General features: G+C 38.9%; 1 protein-coding gene across 2 annotated transcripts; it reads left to right on the plus strand.

Moving 5' to 3' along the window:
• Positions 1 to 1,014: 1,014 nt before the first annotated feature.
• lrrc1 (leucine rich repeat containing 1) lies at positions 1,015 to 22,577 on the plus strand. 2 transcript variants are annotated; one of them, XM_080036920.1, is made up of 15 exons: positions 1,015 to 1,317; positions 1,415 to 1,602; positions 9,257 to 9,374; positions 10,020 to 10,098; positions 11,078 to 11,167; positions 13,707 to 13,763; positions 13,929 to 13,992; positions 14,574 to 14,648; positions 15,094 to 15,238; positions 15,499 to 15,617; positions 16,590 to 16,673; positions 18,131 to 18,246; positions 18,835 to 19,007; positions 20,319 to 20,464; positions 21,181 to 22,577. In XM_080036920.1, exons 2-15 carry the CDS (start codon positions 1,444 to 1,446, stop codon positions 21,337 to 21,339), a joined length of 1,584 nt encoding a protein of 527 aa, XP_079893046.1. In that variant the 5' UTR covers positions 1,015 to 1,317; positions 1,415 to 1,443; the 3' UTR covers positions 21,340 to 22,577. The 2 variants fall into 2 exon arrangements, with proteins under 2 accessions (XP_079893046.1, XP_079893045.1); XM_080036919.1 differs by having other exon boundaries at positions 1,015 to 1,273.
• Positions 22,578 to 23,512: the final 935 nt, after the last annotated feature.

Raw genomic sequence — 23,512 nt, forward strand, 5'->3', positions numbered from 1 at the left:
AAGGTATGTTTGAGCAACTGTTCCAGTCAACAGTCTGAAACTACCTCAGCCTTCAGCAGCCGCCCGTGGCAGCCTACTAGACTGAACCATTAATCCACCCTAATTTTTAATTGAGGTGACCGTTTTAATTCAGTGGGTTTTGCTCATTATTTTTTTAAATATTGACTTTTTAGAGGCTTATTTATTTTCACTTTTCTCATGAATTTGTTTATACAGGCCAATCGAAAAATACATACTTATTGATCTATGAAAAACAGGTTGTGAATTTAAAATAACTTTATGGACTAATACTCCAAATGTCCTTCATAGTGGTAGGGTGGCAAAATGAACTGTTGTGCTACCACAAGGGGACCTTGGGAAAGAGGGCTGTAGATGTCTTTGACTTCTGACCTGGACGGAAACGAGATCAAATGATAGAAATCTAAATGAAGGCAACATCTATTCTGTTTTATTTATTTATTTTTGTCTTGAGAGCTAAATTATGATTGGTACAGGATGTGATAGGCCTAATTTAGACAGCATTCAACACGTGTTTATAAATCTGTTATTTGAAACATTTCTTGGTTTAGAGACAAGGGTGAGACTGAGTCTTTTGGTTATTTTTTTAAAGAGAAAAAAAAAGTAAATCTATAGTAGCCTAAAGGAGTTTTGCTATATTTGAAATGCTAAATTAGATTTAAAATGAGGCTATAGCCTATTGGCCTAAATCATTTGCATTAGGCAATAATAATAATTTAAAAAAAAATGTAGCCCCTTTGTCAGCCAAGATATAATTCATATAGCTTACTCTTTGACTGTGGGTGTCCCCTTATATGTCCATGGGTGTCCCCCCCGGGCTGTGTCGGTGCTCCGTGCCCCGTCATGGCGGCCCTGTGCGGGACGGGACCATGGACGGGACCGACGGGACTATTCCATGGACCTATAACTATCCAGAGGAGGGACCGGGGGAGGGAGGAGCGGCCTGGAACGGTGACGTAGGATTGGAATGAGGGAGTGAATGTTCCGGGTCAGAAACTGGACGCGAGAGGAAATTAACTCCGGGAACAGACGGGACAAAATAACGAGAATGCTAACCCTCTTCTACACGGAGATGTAGCCTCGGTCTGTTGCGATAGAACTAAAACAAGAGGGGGGTTTTAAACACAGCGGAAGTGGACGCATGACTAGGAACTAAGTGGAAAGAGAGAGAGAAAAAACAGGTGCCGACAAACTAACCAAAGTGAGGCAACGACGGAGAGTAATTGCTGGGACTGAAGCGAGCGTTAGCAGCACGGTAACGTTACCGACAGTTACTTTGAGTTGGAGTCGCTTGTGCATGTGAGAGTCGACTCGCTTGTGTTTTGACGCTAAATCTAGTGCCGCCGTAGCAATCTGTTGCATCCCCCATCCTCCCCACTGTTTGTTTATCACACAGGAGCGAGATTTATTCCTAGTACCCCCGTGATGTTTCACTGTATACCCCTGTGGCGGTGCAACCGTCATGTGGAAATGATCGATAAACGACACTGCTCCCTGTTGTATGTGCCCGACGAGATTTATCGCTACGGACGGAGTTTGGAGGAGCTGTTGCTGGATGCCAACCAACTCCGAGACTTGCCCAAGGTAAGCGTGAACTCTGCTTCCTCTATCTGCATGTTTCAGCGGCGGAGCACCGGGGGCTTATTTAGGTTAACATGAATTGCCTCCCTCCGTTTAAAGTGGTTGTGACACAGATTTGCTCCCAACTGAACTGAGCTGATCAGGCATCCCGTGCGAGTCCGGTGCAGGGACCCGGGGACAACAATTATGCAAGATCAGCAAGGCAGGCACCCTTGTGTAGGTGGAAATGCCTCATGCACTACTACACATCGCACCGCAGGTTAATTAAATGCAACGTGCCAAACATTTTCATTTTCAAGCAGAATATGACTTGACTTTAAATGTGTGATAGCCAGGCTAGCCTATACGTCAAACCTGTTGGGGCAGGTGATCCCACACTGAGGTCAGGAATAGCAATCACCCAATGTCTCTCAACTCTTCTGCTTTCTGCATGAGGGAGGGAGGGAGGGAGTAGTTTAAAAATGTTGTTATCTAAAGTGATTATTTTTATGACTCCTTACAGGCTATTGAAGTGGTAAGCCTATGAGTAATGGTGCTCCAAAGCAAATTTTTGTCCATGGTGGATGAGAGGGATATGACATTAAGAAAACCAATATCTGCACTCTCCCTTGGGTACTCTAATGTAAAGGTTGAAAAGTTAAATATGAACCTTTTGAATTAAGGAAGGATCAAATGCAGCTATTATGTAGCTTGTATGCAAGGTCAGATAGTTATGGACAGTTTCTGCACCAATACCATGATTAAGTGCATTCCCAAATAATTTAGTCTACAAACAAATGTCAGTTTAAAAAAGTATTAAACAAAATAACCGATTCAACACTTTTCTATCCACTGTAGAGCCGTATCCATCGGCAGAACAAATTCTGTTGTGCCAATAACAGCTAGATTGCCTTGAAAATGAAAGACCACAAAAGTGAAACTTAGCTTCACAGACACAAATTATGTATCTCACGATGATTGAAGTTCTCCATCACAGCGGCTCTATTTGTGTTTAGAAACCACGAAGGAGGTCTGCAGGCTACTCCCTGAAATACTGATTGCATTGGAGAGGTGGGCCTCTCTTACTTGTTGTTGTGACCCCAGTGCCCTGGATTAAGTGTGATACCAGTTCAAGGATTTGTATGTCATTTCCCACGGGCCAGAGCATTTTATTTAGTATTTATCACTGTTGTGGCTATAAACTAAGAGTGTGACCTGTGGCGACTCAAGTCCAACCATATAGCCTACAGCCACTGACCCTGTGTTTTCGTAGCCTATTCCGTTGGAGTTTACCCATGGCGGATAAACCGGTTTCAACTGTATGAGGTTTGCTCCGGAGGATGTGCTTTTAAGCCAGAGGGGAAAATAATTTGTTACGTAGGCTCGGTGTAACCTTCAGGTGCAGCGAACAGCATTTGTTAATGCATTTGGAGTATGCTGCAATGAGGTTTAGTCCACTTTGAGAAACGGCCCTGGATCGTGTAACTGAAGTCCTGCTGGGGTCTGTTTGAGATGGATTGGATTGAAGGACTGTTTTGCAACCTCAACCATGAATACAACTACTGGTGGTTACCTCTTCATCCTTTTGTGTAGTTTGTACAGTGAGCCCGTCGAGGGGGGAAAAAAAGGGAGAGTTGAAAGAATATATTTGGGCTTGGCATGTCCATAGAAATGTGATGAAACGGAGATAATGTGAGCAGCAGCCTCCCATGGCTGTCACACTGCTCACTTTGTCCGGCGAAGAAAAGCTTAGGGACAGGTATTCTAATGGAAAACAAAGACTGCATTATGTGTTTTTTTTTTGTTTCCTCACTCTTGCATTTTTTTCTTCTTCTGGTGTTTTCTAAAAAAAAACAGTCATAATGAATCATTGACCTGAGGTATAAAAGACCAATAAAAACCACACAGCACAACACAACACCTGGCAAACTAGGTACAGTCCTTTTTCCTTCATCTTGTCACTGTGAGGATGTGTGATTAGCAGGTGTACTCACATTCACATGACAAACCAAGCACAACTGTGACAGTATAGCAGTCTCCCCTCTCACTTCAGAAACATCCTAAGTATGTTTTAAGTATATCGGTTAGAGGAACTGTTTATTGTGCTCTGTGACATGTAACTAATGTCATAAACGTTTGCAGAGTGAACCCAAGAAAACGTCCGAGCGGATAAACCTTTGTATCAGTCCAGTTCAGTGCTCTCTGCGTGGCCTGCACACATTTGCCTCCGAGGTTTGCTAACTGAGTAAATGCGGACCACTCACTTTGTTATTGTTTCGACAGTGATGTAAGAAGATGATGCCTTGGAGTCACCTTAACGTGATTCCAGTCAATCATTTCAAGCAGCAGGCAGATAAAAACATGCAGAAGGCAGTGTTAACGGCAAGATGAAACGGCACTGGTGTGTTTTTAACAGTTACGAGATGAGGCAAGCTGAACTAGGAAGCAGATATAGTTTCAATAGTTTTACAAAGAAGAATGTGATGACCAAGTCATGGAGAGATGGCAGGTGTAATGGCTAGGCCCGAATGAGCAAACAGTAACTTGTCTCTTGTCAAAGTTTCCGCTCACAATACACACCATCAGACTGGTTTGTGATGAGCAGGTAGTAAACAGTAGTCAAACTGAGATAGCAACTGGGAGAATAGGAATGGAAAACTGCCTGTTCTTCCAGTTTAAGAACAATTGAAAGCAGAAACTGTTAGTCAGAGGTTTTTGGTGGCTGTGTCAAACCGCATTAAATGACTGGTTTACCGAGATCTTACATCTGCAATATACTTAATGTCGAGTCGACACATTGATAGGTCAATAGAGACAAAATGTATCAGCAAACATTTATCGATGAACTGGGGAACTGATGCTTTTCCTTTTTGACATGTAATGATAGAAAACTGAATATATAAACTGTATTTTGAAGATCGAGTTAAATCCAATCATCTGAATATATCTCCTTGGCAATCTCCAGGACACTTTTTTTTATGACATTTCTTAGACTAAGCACTTTCTTGGCTATTTATTTGAATAAGAACATAGTCTACATAATCAATATTGTTTTTGTTTTTTTAAATGTTTAGCTGCAGCCATAGTTTAGGCATGGGTATAGCTTTTTGGGGATCTCCTGTCATTATCACCATTTCGGCCTTTTTAAAAACACAACACAACACACATACACACATTGTCGTCAGTGATGGAAAGAACAAGCGGTGTCCTCTTTGAGACAGGAAGCTGTAAGGTTTATGAGGTGTGTGTGAAGTGGTAAAGATAGTGGGGCTGTGAACCCCACAGCAGGAAGCTGCTGGTTGAACTGACTTACTAACCGTCATGTGATCTACAAGAAGGTGTTCCTGCTAAGAAAGAGCTGTCATAAAGGTAGCAGCAGTTGTAGTAGACTGTCTGACATCTGCTTGCTTGTGGTTCAGACAGTTTTAACTCCACCATATGACATATAATACATTTTGCTTATGACCACGTCACCTGCCTGTCTGTATGTAACCTTATACCGCACTAAGCATTTGGCACTGATGTCTTTTACTTAACCTTTTTACGACTGTAGGGTTGTGGCCTGACAAATCTTATAGACATCATGAGGATTCATTGATTGTTTGTTTTTTATTAAACACAAATAAAAAAAAAAGCACAGAGGCCTAGACCTACTACTCTACATTGTACTGATCTACTGTGAAAAAAGACTTGCTTTTGTAAGAAGAAATGTCACTTTACTAAAAGCACATCTTTCTTGTATTGTACGAAAACATTAGGGGCCTCTGTTGATAACTCCTCGGTGCAGTTATCTACAGTAAGCCAGTGTCAGGCCTCAGCTTGTTCTCTAACGCACAGTGCTAAAGTTGAACCTAAAAAGATTCAAACATTGACACCAGGAGTCGGCGGTATGGTTAATCATTTTCCTTGACTCGGCCTGTTTTGACTTTTTTCTTTGTATGTCACACACGGGTCGGGTGGTTGTTTGAGGCGTGGCCCAGGAGGACACTAACAGGAAGAACAGGTCTGATGTCAGTTTGCCAATGCAGGACAGACAAAGCTTGTTGTAAATGTGCGACCGGAATGATAATACACAGGAATTCACCAAGTATCTCCCTTTGTTACTCCTCCGCTCCGACTTATCTATATCGGAATCAAGAAGATTAGAAAAGATGCAAGTATTAGAATTAAACTGCCTTTGTTTCCTCTTGACCCCTTGATACCTGACCTGGGTTTTGCTTCCAGCTGTGTTTGCTGTGTCATATAGGAAGTAGAGAGGGGGATGTAATAGTTCTAGTAGGAAGTCAGAGACGTCAGTACAATCTACCATAAAGGTGCACTATGCAGTTTCAAGATAGGGGAATTTGTTTACATTTGCAGAGCCAGCAGTTAGTTTACAAAACACATTTTATTATTATATGTCATTCTTAGTATTGAATAATTCTATCATCATAAATCTAAACAAAATAATTTTTAGGCACCTCGAACCAAATGTAAGACTATAGAATATGTTTGTAAAACAAACCGTGGGCCCTGCTGCTTTGAAAAACAACAGTGAAACAGAAACTTTTAAGGTAGCTTTTTAACTTCAAACATTGTTCCAGGTATCACATTTTTTCTTCTGAGGAAAGTTTGTTTAGTTATATTAAAATCGACACGTTCACTCCTCTGACACACCCAAAGTTACATAGTGCACCTTTAAGACTGAATTTGCATTTTATTCCTGATCCCTCGCAGGTTCAGGTTAGGTTTCCTGATATGAACAAGTCATAACTAGTCAGGACTGCCTTGATAAGGTCACCCAGAGACACATCTTTGAGCTGTGTGCACTTGTGATTTGCCAGTATGACTCACTCGCAATATCTTTTTGTAAGAAAGTGAAATGGGAACGTGGCATTAAGGGGGTTAAGATGCAAAAACTCCATGGCCAGCGGGATTACATGTTTGTTTGCTCGATGAAAGTAAGATGGATTAGACTGTTTGAACTGTCTTAAGGCGTTGGAATGAAGTGCATTTAAAAACAGGGTGGAGTTTGACTTTTGGACTCTTGGGCCTTATTTATTGTGTACCTGTTATTAAAATGTGATCTATATCTGGATATTGCCTAAAGGATAATGAATGAGCAGCCTGATCTTGAGCTCTTGTTTTCAAATATGCAAACGCCTATTAAAGATTACAGACGTCAGCTAAGCTATGTGCAAGTGATGTAGCACTTTGCATAGCATTATCATTGCATTATGTGCTGCTTTTGATTATGGCTTTCATGCTTTTTCAAGTGCAAAATATCATTGGAAGAGGCAAAATCATTAAGAATTAATCAGAAATCATTCATCCTTGTAATAGAGTGAAGTGAAGCTTATATTTCAATAATGAGCTGTGTTGGTTGTCTGTGCACCAGCCACACTCCTGATTTATAAGTTACCTTTTAAAACGGCCCACCATATTTTGACATCTGCAACGTTTCCCATTCATTATAGCCTATTTGGCAAACATAATACATTTAGCTTAGTCTCGCACAGCCAGACCGCAATACAGCTAGTCTGCTAGTGATATACATTTAAGTGATCATACAGCTCCAGGACAGTAAGCTAATTTAAAGGGAAACACCGCTCTAGGTTTCTTGTTTAAAAACAAACTTTTTCCAAAAGCCTACAAAGTTTGACTCCTGAATGAGTGATGTGTTCCCCCACCAGTTCTACCGAAAGCCGTACGACACCCACATATTTTGAGTATAAAACAAGTGGGTTTAAAAAGCTGTTGTAGCTTGAATTGAGGTTGATACAATTAATTCAAGGCGATACATTTTTATTTTAGTTATTATAAAAAGGAAAGAGAATTATAAAAAAGTAAAAAAAAAAACATTTATGTGAACATATTTTGTGCTGTTCAATACGGCTGGACATACAGACCAAAAGAGTACACATCACATTCAACAGTCAACCCAAGTGATTGATTGACTGATAAATGTGTGGTTTTAGCAACTGCATTCATGGATTATTACCCCCATGGTCCATTGGCATGCCATGAAACTAGCAGTAGCAGGGGGAGATCAACGAGGCTCAGGCTGGTGTTTCTGTTCATGCCAAAACATCAAGGCAATATGAAGCAGGATTGTTTGCTATCTGCTTTACCACCACGCAGCAAAGGTTCTGCCTGCGCTTGTCATGGGCGTCAAGTATGTGCTTGCTTGAGGTAATAGCTTTTGCCTTATTAAATAAGTGTGTCAACAACAGGATCTTTTTTTTTTCTCTCTCGGTAATTGGCAGCAAAGTCGGATCTCTGCACTTCTAAGTTGCAACTTGTGACCATGATGATCCGTCTAAACAATTTCAGGAGTTGTGTCTGACTTTGAGACAGAAAACCCCCTTTTAAAGCTGCAGTCTAGCCATCATCACCTTATTGACTAGAAGGATGAACCTCCATCTTTTTCTTGCATTAGGTTCCATTCAAAGCCTGAAACAATAGGCAGTATTGTTGCCTGTTAACTCTCCACATAACAAGTTTAAGTTGATGGCTCCTGACCGATAAAACGCAGCCATTTTAACTGGTCGCATTACAGGAAAAGCACAGATTTGACTGATACCATTACCATCACTGTCCTATTGAGCCATGCCTGTGTGACAGTGAGGACAGCATGCACAATACCAGGACCTGGAACAGCTAAATGAATTCAACCATCATTCATTTTTATTGATATGTGAGCCTTTGCTCATGTGACATGAGAAAATGTCTCTTGTGAAAAATCTCTACGGTTATTCCCCCATATATTGTCATACAATATTATAAGAACCACACAAGATTACTGTATTTATTGAAGGTGTATAAGGGAAAACAACAGGGAATAGGAACACACATGGTTCACCTCTTCTGGTGTTTTCCCTTATGTCACACCTGGCTGGACCTCTTAGTCGTCAGATTGTGTGTGTGTGTGTGTGTGTGTGTGTGTGTGTGTGGGCGTGTACAGACTAGACATGACTGACATTTTCCCGACACTGACTCCAGTGGGTTCTGTTGCTCAGGTTACAGTTGGAGAACACCTTTTTCTTTCTCTCTTACTTTGTGGTCACCTCATGTAATTCCCCAGAGGATCTAATCAAACAGAAAAACTTGTCTAAGTTAAGTTTATTTGTCAGTTAACACAAGACATACAGTATAAATCTCATTACAATGCAGTCTATCAGACTGATTTACAGTAGCATCCCTAAAAAACAAATATGACCTGCGGAGGTGCTTCCATTGTATAATTATTTTGTATGACCAAGTGGAGAGTAACCTAAGAAATCAAAGTAGGAGCAGCTGAATGAAATATATTGTCATTCAAGTTTGATAAACATAACAGAAATTTGGTTTAAATGAGGCGTGCTATGCTCTGGTTCTTATGACAAAACTATTTTGAACCGATCACGGCAGTTCTCTGCCTGAACGTTCTATAAAAACAATCAGTGTTGCCATGGAGACAGTTTGATACTGCCACGCCCACGCAGTCCTCTCAAACGGTCGACAGTAAAAAAAATAAATGTTTTTTGAACTAAGTTTTTTTATAATATTTCTGAACATTTGTTTTTAATCAGATTTTTGGAAAAAGCTTACCAAGACACCCAACTTTGATATCATTTATTGATTTTATAATATTCTAGACCAGGTTTTGGAACGAGCGATGCTTTTTTTATTGACTTCATGTGTCTTTTCACCTTTTCAGCCATTTTTCCAGCTGGTGAAACTAAGAAAACTTGGCCTGAGTGACAATGAGATCCAGAGACTTCCACCAGAAATAGCCAACTTCATGCAGCTGGTAGAACTGGACGTCTCTCGAAATGGTAAGAAAAGGGGGAAACGGTGATATCCCCGAGCAGCACAAAAGTAAACTACAGCCATTTGTTTTAACTGTGTTTCTGTGCATTTTCTTCATATCTGTGAGATTGCATTATTTCTTTGCCGTTGAGCAAGGACGCTTAGCGACTGAATCACGTTGACAGATTCACTCCTCACTAGTTAGGCTGACGCAAGAAAAGAGCATAAATATAAAGCATGGTTTGAATTAGCCTGAATCTGCAGCAGGCTGTTTGTATAGACATGAACATATTTTTTAGATGCACAGAGAAGGCTGTTAACAGTTGTGGTTCTAGAGGGAAGCCAAAGGTTAAAGTTCTGCTCAAACAGACATTAAACACACAGTGCTGTTTGCATTAAGTCATGTGTTTTAAACAACAGTAAATCTTCTTTGTTTTGGTCAAACTTGCTTATATTGTACTATGAAGTAATCAACAGGCTGCTACGTTAGACTTACCACAAAAAAAGACATTTGTGCATTTGGATCTTCACCATTAATGTTGTTTTGTTTACACTTAAAGTAGCTGTCTATATAATTGAGCTACTGCTGATTGTATCGTATATTTATTTGTCAAGTCAGCACATGGAACGGATGAAAAAGTGTTGTAACTTGTGTCTTTTATCTTTCTCAGATATTATGGAAATTCCAGACAGCATTTCATACTGCAAAGACCTTCAAGTGGCAGATTTCAGTGGAAATCCATTAACAAGGTAGGTACTCGTACAGATTGTTTGACTTTTTCAAAACAGATTACCAAATCAGACATAGTTAATGGTTTACTATTGATCCCTTCTCAAAATATACAGCTGTCAAGATTTGTAAAATTGCTAAAACCATACATTTTATATGAAGTGATCTCTTCTTCAATAAAATGCCCATTTATCCAGATTTAAAATGTTGGGATAACAAAAGCATGGATTACATTTAAAAAAATTAAATAAACACATACCTATGTGTATATCTTTATCATGAAGAGGAATTACTGTTTCCATTGTCTGCTTTATGTATTGTGGAATCTGTTTCACCTGCTATTATAAAAATGAATACACTATCCTTGACATGTTGTGCACAGTCTGCTTTTCATTGTGTGGGTGAGATTTAAGCTAATTTACACCTCAGCAGGCGCAAAACCACATTGCCTTGCAGTATGTAGTTTAGAAGGTAACAATATATAGTGTTACAAATGGATTGGCTCAAGGCTTTAGTGTAATTAAATATGATTCAAATAATGTTTTTTTGAACAGAAATACTGTGCAGAATTAGTCTTTTTTTGTCTCACATTTACATTTATGTAGAATGATCAAGGAAATGCTAGGATTAGAATTAAGTTTAAAGGTTGCAAGAATTATTTTTGTTGTTTCCTGCAACAAAGCGTGACCAAAGATAGTGTCTAAGTGGTCTCAGCCAGCCTGCATAAAGGATTAATGTATTGTTAAGTAAAAAACGTGTCAAACGACATCATGCAATATTTCTGTTAGTCTAGAACAAGCAGAAAATGAGTCCATTTATGAAAACTTTATGGCTGAAGATGTGTTGAGCTTACATTATACTTACAATGGAAATAAAGCAACATTCTCACACACTGTTTTTTACCATTTAAAGCGTTTATATGAAATTACTCTCTGTTAGTCTGTTTTGTAGCTGGTGTCTAACATTGCAGCCTCTCTTTTTTCCTTTTCATTCTTCCAGGTTACCTGAAAGCTTTCCCGAGCTACGGAATCTAACATGCCTTTCCATCAATGATATTTCTTTGCAAGTTCTTCCAGAAAACATTGGAAAGTAAGTCGACAATCGTATGTGCTTTGACATATTGGGTGTATCTAGCCTCTGCCAACATAATATTTCCACACAGTTTCGTAGCGGCTGCAAAAAAAAGAAAAAAAGAATGCTGTTCCAGATCCTTGTTAGCCTTTTTTAGGAATTCTTTCAGCCTGACGTACACATGAAATGATGAGGTGAAGGGTCAAATAAAATCCAAACTGTCTCTCTACGTTTCCCAATCTCTTTCTTTACGTCTGTTTGTTCTTGTCTGGATAACCATTAATTTTTACCTAGGATTTAATTAAATATAAGGAAAAACCTATTTCAACCAGTGGTTTTAATACCACCCTCCCTGATGTGGCATCTAATAACAGAACTGACTTTCCCTATCAAGGAGCATAAATTAAATTAATAATGTGATTGTGAATAGTAACATTTTTAAAACATTGCTTTCTGTTGTAAAACACATTGTAATCTGCCTGAGTGAAAAGGCACATTCTCATTCCTACAAAGTCTCATTTATTGTTAAGTTCAGTTATAATTGCATTTAATAACAGAAATATGTGCTTTTAGATTAGAAATCGGCCCAAGCGATGTTTTAAGTAGGGGTTTAGAAACTAGTGCCTACAAGGATGGATTTAAAGGGATATAATCACTCTGGATGCTAGCAATGTTGATAATATCCTGCTTGATATTTGACTACTGTAACCAGTGCTACATCCTTTTTGTTTTTGTCAACTGAGACTTTTTTCTGACGTGTATCCCCACGGTGAAACTTGTACAGAGGTTGTCCATTGAAAGACTTTAAATAATGTATTTGCTGTTTTCCGGATGGCATATTTTAACCATTAGATAACTGCTGAAACAGAAAACAGTTGGAGCTAAGCTAAACAGAGATTTGTGTTGCCTTGCTGTGGTGTCATAAATTAAGGATTCCTGCTCACCCTGCCAGGGATAATGCAAGAACCCAACTACGTGATTCAAGACAGAATTCTTTTTGCTCCTTCTATTGCTCATAGGTCTGAGCTAATACTGTGCTACTGATACTTTTAGCTTATGCTTAATGTTAAAACCATAGCCTAAAAACAAAAGTCAGGGAGGATTTAAATTGTATCCAATGCTGCATCCATGTTTTTCATGTACAGAATTTCATTCAATGCCCTCCTAAAAGGATTTATTGCATATACAAATATTTTCTTTCTATTTTCTACACCTGGAAAATCTAAACTTTGTCTATACCTGATATTGTTTATGTCTTCCATCATGGCGACAGCTGAGATAAACATAGATAAGAGCTGGCTCTTTCACAGCACCAGTGAAATGAAATGGCAACTATGACTGATTGACATTATTTTGTCTTTGCGCAGAGTCTCTTAATTGTATCTGTATGACAGTTCCCCTATGAAACAAGTCAACTTAAGTTCAACAGTTCTCCCAACACCATATTCCTCATGCTACGGCATATGGCTCACATATGCTACATGTCTATTTTGCATAACACAGTGACTTGAGGCCTGTTCTCTGTCAGGAGAAGCAGGTAGTGAAAACCTTAGTTTTTCTTTTACCACATTCAGGAAAAAAAACCAAGGCGTTTTTAGAAGCAGATAAGATAAACGTGCAGAGGGTTAAATGATAGCGCTGGTTTTTCTCTTGGGCGCGTTGTCTTTTCTGACAAAAAATGGTGTCTCTCACTGAAACCTGAGAAATTTGATACAATTAAAGGTGGAGTCAGTGATTCTGGGAAATGCTTGTTGACCAAATTTCCTTTTTGTAAAAATCAGTCAATATCTCCTCTGGATCCTCTACCTGTACGTAATGTGTGTGAGTGCCCTGAAAAATAAATCTTGTGTTAATACACAGCTAAGGTTTGGTAAACTGGTATGTAAACATAGGTGCCCACTGTAGCTAGCAGCATGCCAGCTTACAGAGCCTAGGCTTTGTATCAACATTGGATTTATTTTTCGGCGCGAGCACACACAGTATGGACAGGAAGCAGATCATGAGGAGGAAATATTCACAGATTTTGACAAAGGAAAATCTTTGCCGAATCCACATAAAAGTGCTTATTTTAATCTGTCTCTATATCTCAATTGTTGGGGGAAAAGATGCAGATTCAGTGGTCTATTTACTTAGACCACACAATGGCCGAATTATTTATTCAGAGCCCTGATCTACAAGATGGACTTTCGCCTGTAGCAGTGGTCATAAAACTCCTCCATTAATTGGCTACACGTACAGTGCTGAGGTGCACATTAGCAGCCACTATAAGGAGATAACCCTGTACTTTGGTTTATGGTGAAGACATTTTGCTCCTCCATTTTAAAGTATGCAGCTTTTTGTTTATGCCGTCGTGATTTCACAGCCGTGATAAGACCGACACACCTCTAAAGTACTTCCTGTTCCCAGATATCTTAATTGCGGTGAAAACATTTCACAACCATGTTCGGCTGTCTTTAAACAGCTTTTTGTTTTATGGACACTAGAGTTTATGTTTGCATGGAATTTTCCCAGACATTAACCTGCATTGTTATTTTTTTCCTTCTCCCTCTTGTTGCAGCCTTTCAAATTTGGCATCACTAGAACTCCGAGAAAATCTGCTGACATTCCTACCAGAGTAAGTATTCAACCTACCAATGCTGTCCCTGTGGACATGTCAATCTTGTGTCATAGATCTCCAAAGTCTGCTTTATGTGGCCCAATATAAAGGAGAGGCTGTATACTCTTTTTTTTTAAACGTTACATTTCAAGGAGTTAATATACCCTTGCATCTCATCCACAGGTCATTATCTATGCTTCATAGACTTGAAGAACTTGACCTAGGAAATAATGAACTATACAGTTTGGTAAGGCTTTTTTTCCTCCCCTTTGTTTCTTCTGGATTTTTGGGAAATTGTTTAGAGACAAAATAATTAAGCACAACTACATTTTTCGCCATTTCCTTGATCTTGTCATGTCCCAAGTAGATTAGTGTTGTCCCTCGAGAACAGCGTTCACCTCTTATCACCCAGATAGAATGACCATCTGCTTTGAGCTTTTAAATTGTAATCTTATGTGATCAGTCTTACTACGTTCGCGAAAGATTTACTCGCATATCAAGCAAAGTCAGGCTGCAAGAAAATGGCTATTTATGTGTTTCTTATTTTATGAATTAAATGTATATAAAGGTGACTTAAGTTTTGTATTTCGTGCACCAACATCCAATTTCATTTTAATATTTGAACTGACCATTGACAAATAAGAAAATCCTGTGATGCCAAAAAGCAGATCAATTATTGTAATTAAGTATTAACTTATTAGTTTTATATATTTCAACACTAAGAATTTGAATTAAAGAAGTTAGAAGTAAATTATCACAACAGAGTCACGTTTATTGTATTTTCTTGCTCCCACTCCTTCAATTCCCTCGTTTCTTTCTCCCACACAGCCAGAGTCAATAGGCAGTCTTGTCAGCTTGAAAGACTTGTGGCTGGATGGAAACCAGTTGGCTGAAATACCTGCAGTAAGCTCATCATGCAATTCATTTTCCTCAGTCATTCAGATACTCTTGTTGTTTTTTCAATTTCTGTAAGTACCACTATTTTATTTAGTTATGTGATTTGTAGTGTTAAATGGCGAACATCACAGGTAAGTATAAATATAGTTTGTTATAAATGGAACGGAATGAAAGGGCATATCATGTTTTAAAGTTGTATTAAATATAAAAAATAAGTGTGTTCTCTGAATGTAACTGTAATGAACTGACTCCTTTTAGAACATTACTGTTCAAAGACGTCTTAACATTATCAGAGTAGCCAGCCACATATGCTTTTCGTCTTTAGGTCAGAGTTTAAAAAAAGAAATGGCAAATGAATTGACAGCATTGATTCTACTCTGCTTGCTTTAGATTTGTATGTGCTGGCATATTTTTTGACTCACGTTTTGCTCACACCATTTCTGTGCTCTAGGAAATTGGCAGTATAAAGACCCTGTTGTGTCTGGACGTGTCAGAAAACAAACTGGAGGGACTACCTGAGGAGTTAGGCGGCGTGGTGTCGCTCACTGACCTGCTGGTGTCTCAGAACCTTATTGATGCTCTGCCGGAAAGCATCGGTAAGAATGTGAATACTCCTAGCTCTTCATTTGTAATGCATATGCAATCATGCAAGCATATCTTTGGGTACTGTCTTATTTAATGTGTTATCAATCCTAATTTAGAAATACTCACATTTGGGGAAAATCTAAGTTAACATAATTACGCAAGCATCACTTTTACAAGATAGTTGAAACAACATCAGTACATGTGCCCTCATCATAATGCTTAAATGGGTTAATATTAATGAATACAATTTTATTTTTGTCTTTATCTGCAGGAAAACTACGGAAACTTTCTATACTGAAAGTGGATCAGAATCGGCTAACTTATCTTCCAGAGAGCATTGGCAACTGTGAAAGCCTTACCGAGCTTGTGCTCACAGAGAACCAGCTACAGGTCTGTTAGCATTGGATTTATTGTTTTACTATTTGTAATTTGAAAAAAACAAAAACACTGTTGAATTATTATTTTCACATTTATTTGACAGAGTTCAACCTCGAATGTCACATTATTAATATTATCATTAACATACTGTATCTCTAAAGTGAATTAGTATTAGCTGTTAATATGTAGATGGCACACAGTCAGTGTGAAAGGAGCAGCAGCACAACAAATAATGGCTTTGATGTAATAATGAAAGGATGGTGATATATTCGTCATTACAAATTGCATCAAAGTATCATAGATTTGTTTGTTTTTTGCCCTTTAGCAATGTCCCTCATCACCACACCCATAGTGGTAAATGCACTATTGAGTAGTATTCAATCGACTAACATATGAACAATCATCTGCCCTTCATGCTTTTCTATGTTTTGGAACTATTTGAAAACATTAGTAATGGGAACTTATTAAAATCATACATGGACATGTAGCGACATCTTTAAATCTAAATGTAGAAAAAAAAACGTATTACCGTAAATGTAACTGTGGCTTCTTTATATACATTAATCATAATTACAGTCATATTTAGTAATGTATAGCTGTTAAAAAGTATAGCTGTTAAAAAGCACTATTAATTTGTCTGTGTGCTGTTGATCAGCATAATTTGAGTATAAAATGAAGGCTGAGGTAGGATTGAGTCAAACTGCTCCAGGACAGGTTGTTATGGATGCACCCACTCACACACAAGGTCAAACAGAGATTGAAACCTTTCAGGGGATGCATACACGACTGCATGTATGTGTGTGATAAATGGAACTTCTTTGTGAGCAACACGTCTCCTTTTGTCTCTGAGCGTGAGAGCACTGCAGCACACTGGTGACAAATAGATGATGTCCATCTAGCTTCCAGTTTAAAACAATTCAATAAAAACTGGACTCGCATGTGATGTTATTTCTAATGGTTGTTTTGGGGGTTTTACTGTTACAGAGTTTGCCAAGGAGTATTGGGAAATTGAAGCGACTTTCCAACTTCAACTGTGACAGAAACCAGCTAACGTCATTACCTAAGGAGGTAAGATTTTCACTTATCAAACCAACATCCTTTCACTAAAATGTTCAAGTGATACAACTGATGACTAAAACACTTAACGAACTGGGAGTAAATGAAACAATCAATAAAAATCAGTTTATAGCTGTAAACCTTTCACAAACTTGTAAATTGTTTCCCTATCCAAACGTGAACAAGGCTTAACATTAGGTCTGTTAGTCAACTTTGCCAAATAATCTCCAAATTTGAAAGTCAACTTGCAGGTGTATAATATAACATTTTAAAATACACATTAACCAAAAACATAATTAATAAAGAAATAAAAAAAATACATCTGTACCAATCATTGCCTGCAGATGGCACACATCAACACGTTCTACTCAAAAGCTGCTGCTGTTAATTTTATGTCAACGGGAGATGCAATTTGGACTGAATCTGCACACCTGACCTGCAATATAACATTCAATGTATACATGTACATGTATGCAAAACCCTCAATTTATTTCTTCAATAAAAATACAATCCATTTTGAGTACACTGGTGTTCAGATTGATTTTCATTGGCTGACACTGTTCATTCAGGTTCGTATCAACAATGCTCACACTTGTTGTGCTCTCTCTCACTTTTTGCTGCTCAGCCTGCCATTTTTTTGTCCAACTCTGTCTGAGTGTCTCCATTGTGTTTGCGTGTGCCATTCTTGTCAGACCTCTTGTCTGTTTAAGTGAAGGCGCGCCGGGTTTAAAGCTTCATCTGAAAGGCTTCTTTAGACGTCGTACAATGCCCCTGTGTCTTAATAATGCAAAGACTGCAGTGTTTGGAGAAAAAAATAACAGTTGGCGTTAGATAATGAATCGATGGGGTCACTGCTTTCTCAAACCGGCATTGAATGACGTCTTTAACAATCACAGTGCAACCAAGGACCACCGGTATGGATTTGTGCTCTCGCTGAGCTACTTGACCATTTGCCCAGTGTTATGGATTCTATTGATTATTAATTAGCTGCTCATAAAATTTTTTTTCCCCTGCCTGAATTTTTTCCTTGCTTACATGGAAGTTAACGCAATAATGCATCTGATATGTTTTCCTTTGTTAGTTCCTTGTTATTTGTTTACAGATGAAGCACCCATCATATTGTCTTGTGTATTGAGTATTGATGAGCTGTGGCACTGGTCTCTTGCTCAGGTCTGCATCTGATGGGATTATTGCCATTTAACTTTGTCTGGCTATGAGGGCCTAATTGTTCCCAATTGTAGGTCCCTCTGACACATCCCATTGACATTTAACTTCTTATCTGCCAATTCTGGGCCAAAATGCCAAAATGCTGACAACAGATTTGCTCCTGGTTTCCTTTTTTTACCAGACTTTCTTGAAAGTTTTTCCCCGTACTTGGGATATGTTTCTTGTCTGCCTGTACAATGTTGTTATGCTCGACAGGAACGCATGTGTTGTGACTGATATGTTGTCTCCTTGGTTACCTATAGGTCGGGGGATGCAGCGGTCTCAATGTCTTCTGTGTACGAGAGAACCGACTGACGAGGATACCGTCGGAGCTGTCGCAGGCCACAGAGCTGCATGTGCTCGACGTCTCTAGAAATAGGTTCGTACACAACTACACACTCTCGTATCTTCCATTCACACCTCTCGGGGTTTTAAGTAGTTTAACTCACCAGTAAAAACTCAGTGCTGAAGTGATTTGTAGACTTTTGCGATACAAAATGTTAAGCAAACACTGCAACATGTTTTTACTTGATGAAAAACACCTTTTCTACTTGCTGAGGCCTGGAAAGATATCTAGCTTTGACCATGTTACTCACCAGTCAGTCATAGAATGTTTTGGCTGCATTTCTCTTGCCAGTGCCTGTGTTGGTGCCAAGCTTTGTCTTCACAGTAAAAAGCTGCAGCGCTGTCTAGCTGCTTTAGACACACACACACACACACACACACACACACACACACACACACACACACACACACACACACACACACGTTCCCGTTCCCCGCCTTGTCTGGAGAGTGTTTCCGCTCCTGCACATTGTTAAAACAACTGCCACGTTCGACATCCTAACTCCTGACTCAAGTTCTGATCTAAAATGTTTACACAGCAACTTGTCTGTGCTGCAGGTATCCTACAACGTGATACGAGCCAGATGGTGCTTTATATCCTTTCTGTTTTATTTTGTTCCAGGCTCAAACATTTACCCTTGTCCCTGACCACACTACGACTGAAGGCCTTATGGATGTCAGAGAACCAGTCGCAGCCTCTCCTCACCTTTCAGACGGACGAGGACCCGGACTCGGGCGAGAAGGTGCTCACCTGCGTGCTGCTGCCTCAACAGCCATATGAAGAAGACAATAAAGGTAACGCTCATTTTATAACTTTTTTAATTGGAAGATAAGACCCTTAAATGTGTTATTTTTGGAAATGTTTGGGTAAAAAAAGCTAAACTTTTTTTGTTTGTTTTAAACATATATAATTTTCTGAACATTAATAGACGTGTATGATAACATAATACAATAGATAATTGAATTATTCCAAAGCAATATTGAAATAAAAGCAGTCCTTTTTTAAGTGAGCAACTCAAAAAGGTTTTTTAGAGACATGCTCACTTTCTACATGTTTCTTTTTGGCGAGTAAAAGTTATGCTGCAGGAATATTCAGAACATTAATAAACTTGTATGCTAACATCCTGTGGGGGGCTCGCTAAGACCTTAATAGTAGAAATAAAAGTGATTTTGAAACCTTGACTTTTTCCATGCACGGTATACCTTGGAGCCGGATACCATGCCTAGTGTCAACACTATGACATTTGACTTGGTATTCATCATCTGTTCTTGTATGGTCTCTGGGTGTTTGGTGCCCCGCTGTTTTGATGACATTATCACATGATCTGCTCGGGGAAGCACACTGTGTTCTGCACCCTCTGATCCTTCCCTGCAGTATCTGTCCATTACGTGGTCCTGTAAGGGATCACAGCACCCATAACAGATCAGGGCCTTCCCTGTCCCCTTGAGGCCCTCCTTGGTTATGTTTTTTCAAAAAATGCATTGGATTGGACAGCTAAAGAGGCTTAGCAGTAGCTGGCCTGCTGCCATTAAAAGCTCACCCACTGGGTGCAGCGATGCAGCCGATGGCCGGCTAGATCTCTGCCTGATACAACGGTTTATTGTCATTTTTGTTCTTTGCAGTCGTTTTCAGCTTAGTCACAGCTTAGTCTATGGCATATTTTTGATTCACTGCCAACTATTTCCTGCTTTGAAAAACTGTTTGTGTGTCTCCCTCCATAAAAGAAATTGCACATTTATTCATTCATTTTCTTTGATGTTTTCATGTCTCTCTTGGGAGGCGAGATCCAGATGTGAGACTGGTGGAGGTTTGGACGTTAGTGAGGTTGGGGGCAGGGAAGATTGTGTTGCTGTAAGCCTGTGACTAAGCTGGGATTTGAAACTGTGATCAGGCAGTTTTCAGGCCCTGGGTTATGTGACAGCTTTAATTTTTCTTGAGTTGGAAGATTGCAGAAAAAAGCAATCATAACAACAATTGCTTTGAATATTAATCTGATGAAATGTTCACTGCAGCTCGCACTCCATGTAACTCCCATCTGAGCCTGTTGATGTGCACATCAATTCCAGTAATACAAATTGTGTTGTTTTTTTTTAAACAACTCCCAGGCTCTGATAATCTTGCCCGCTGTGGAGCCCTGGAGAGCCTGGTGAATGACGTGACTGATGAAACGTGGGACAACAAAGCCATGAACCGGATCAGTGCCATTCACTTCCTGGATGATGATGATGAGGAAGACGAGGCGGATGCCAAGGTGAGAGCAGAAAAGCCCCTAAGGAAAAAATTCATAGCAAATCCATTGTTTTTTTTTGGGGTGATATCGATCACTGATATTTTATTCTGGTCCACAAATATTAACGTGTTGGTGGCGCTAGAGAAAAGGTCAGAGCATCAAAGTTTCTAGGAATATGAATATCGGTACGATAGTTAAAGGTGCAGTCAGCAGTTTTAGTCAACAGTTGTTTTCAAAATCACTTTTTGTCAAATTCTGAGATTATATCCTCACAATCCATTACTTGTATGTTCTGTGTGTGCACTTAAAAAAAATCTGGTGCTAATAAATATTCTAGGCTCTGGAAACTGGTATGTAAACAAAGGAGGCCCATCTTAGCTAGCAACATGCCCCTTTACAGAGCCCTGGCTGAGAATGATCACTGGATTTTTTTTTCAGCACACACACAGTACGTTCTGGTAGCTTATCATGAGAAAATATTCACTGATTTTGACAAAAAAGTGATTTTGACAACAAGCATTCTCCAGAATCGCTGACTCCACCTTTAAGTAGTGAACCGGCAGATTGGCATTGCCATCCACTGAGCAACATGGCAAACGCAAGAAATTTAAATCATTTTGTTATCACGCTCAATTATGAGGTGGCCTTTAGCCAGCCACAACAACACTAACAACATGTTCTCTACACACATAACAAATGTTACCACTAATTCCGTAAAATCTGATTCCTTCACGCAGGGAACACTACTCCGACGGGCCACGCCTCACCCCGGCGAGCTGAAAACCATGAAGAAAACTGCAGAGAACATCCTCAAGGACATGAATGCTGCCAAAGGCCTGGACTCCAACAAAAACGAGGTCAATAACGCTGCAGACAGAGTGACCACGTCTGTGTGACCTTTTTTTTGTTTTTTGAGCTCAGAATTTTTTTTTACCTCCTGTGTCTCACCGTGTCATCCTGCACAACCCCGCAGACCCGCTCCTCTTTTTCTTCTTCTTCTTTTACCTAAGAAACTCCGATGTGGCCTCCCCCCTCCGCTGATTAAACCCTTGGATGCCTGTAACCTTCCTCCATCTTCAGTCCTGTGTATTTGACTCAGTCTATCAGGGCCGCCGTGCCTTCCTCTCTTTTAATTAAATGTCCACAGCAATAATCTGCACAGAGATGCTCCTTTTAAAAAAATATATATATTTTAAAGATTTATTACTTTTTTCTCTTTTTAAAAATATATATAAGGTCGTTGCACTATTATAAGTCAAACCTTTGTAAATGTGTCATATGTGTGTCCTATATCTATTTTTAAAACACTGGGTGAGTTCTTCTTTTTACCTTTTTGGGCAAACATAAAAGCAGGAGTTTTTTGGACCTACTGATTAAGGGTTATTGTATAGTCTCTTGTGAATATTGATACTTTTATACTTTTGGCAGCTCAGATGTAAATAAAAGTGTATAGCAAATTTCTTAATCAGTTGCAGATTTTTAAACTTTTTTCTTTCTTTTACAAACTTGGTACTTTTTTTTATTTTATCAAAGCAATGAACAAAACCCATTCACTAATGTCTTATTCAATCCGTATAATTATCATTGATGGCTTTGAATCTTGCTAAACATCTAGACTTATTTGTGGTTGATAAATAAATTTGATTAATAAATTAAGTTTGTATTTAAGTACTGCACATCAAACTTAATTACTCATCTGCAGTGTAATTACGCAGAAGTGAAAATGCTGTCTTATTTATATGTGCTGTGCTTCACTGCTTTGCAATGTTTCGCAAATAGATGCCAAAAATAGATGTATTTTTTCACAAAAAAATCTTTCCTTTTAACAGAGTACTGTATAGTCTAATCATCGGAGGTGGGGTGAGAATGAGGTGCGTACCACGAAGGATGGCATCCTTTAAAAATATACAGTTCTCAGCATTTCTTAAATTCTTTTACGTGGTACATGATAAACCGTTTTATTTTTATTCTTAAATTTATGGCAAAAAGTGGACCAGGGAAACTGGTTCAAGTGTTGGTTTTTATGTTTTTAATTATTTTCTGATCAAACTGCACAAAATCTGATCTCGTATGGGCACTGTGCCTGGAGTTTTGGATGACCTTTCTAACCACTGATCAATAAAATGAGTGCAACACTAAACGACATGTTTGTTATTGCTTTAATCTGATTAGGCGTTTGAGTTTAGAGAGAACATCAAAACACTGTCTGGCTTAATGTCATCATAGTGAAGTTGAACTTTAACTTTTTTTAAATGTTACATTTAAAAACAAGATACATTTAGCTTGTGTCTTTTATCCATATCCACAACTAATATCCTGACAAAGTAAGTTCCAATTTAAACTGGCAATAAACCAGATAATCCATTTCCAGACCCCTCCATCGCTTGTCTTGTCTGTCCAGCAGTGCATGGTGTTTCTGTAATGCTCTGCCAGCATGTGCCACATTTGACTTAACACTGCACGAGCTGCATGTTCTACTGACTGGCAAGTATATTAGAAAAGTAATGTATGTAAATATACTTTTTGTCTCTGACAGTTTGTGTACAAGTGCTGTTTTATTTGAATCTCATTGTACATTTGTTATTAACCATTTGAAGACAAGCATACTAGCTTTTGCCAGTCAAAAAAACTGACAACTCATAGGAAAATCTCAGCAATTGTTTTGCACAACAGATAGACTTAGGTACTTATATTCAACAGCTCTTGCGTTTTCAGCATGACATCATCCTTTGCTCCCTTTGTCTGCCGCCTCAGAGGATGCATTTTGGCTGAAGCCAGAGTAAAGAAGCATCTTGTAGTTTGGCTGCTTACTAGGGCGTTTAGAACAGTTGTACCGGTGAGAGTAGAGTAGTGCAACGTCGCTCTGCTGTGATGACTGTTGTGGCGCCCTCTGGTGCATAAGCCTAAGCATGCATTATGAAAAGTCGAGCAGTATTGTATTAAAGGTCTCATATCATACACTTTTCTGTCAATATTATATGGTCTTAGAGGTCCCTAATACGTTTTTCTTTAGTTTGCTGAAAATTTTTTTCAGATAATTTATTGTAGTATGCCTCTATACCCTGATTT

Source organism: Ammodytes marinus (genome assembly GCF_949987685.1).
Source record: "Ammodytes marinus genome assembly, chromosome: 11".
In the NCBI taxonomy this organism is placed as follows: Eukaryota; Metazoa; Chordata; class Actinopteri; order Uranoscopiformes; family Ammodytidae; genus Ammodytes; species Ammodytes marinus.

Excerpts from the sequence above, each read along its gene's own strand:
- lrrc1 (XM_080036920.1), top strand. The coding sequence starts at position 1,444 with ATGTTTCACTGTATACCCCTGTGGCGGTGCAACCGTCATGTGGAAATG. Across the intron at positions 1,603-9,256 it reads AACTCCGAGACTTGCCCAAG|CCATTTTTCCAGCTGGTGAA; the intron begins GTAAGCGTGAAC and ends TCACCTTTTCAG. Across the intron at positions 15,239-15,498 it reads TGCTCTGCCGGAAAGCATCG|GAAAACTACGGAAACTTTCT; the intron begins GTAAGAATGTGA and ends CTTTATCTGCAG.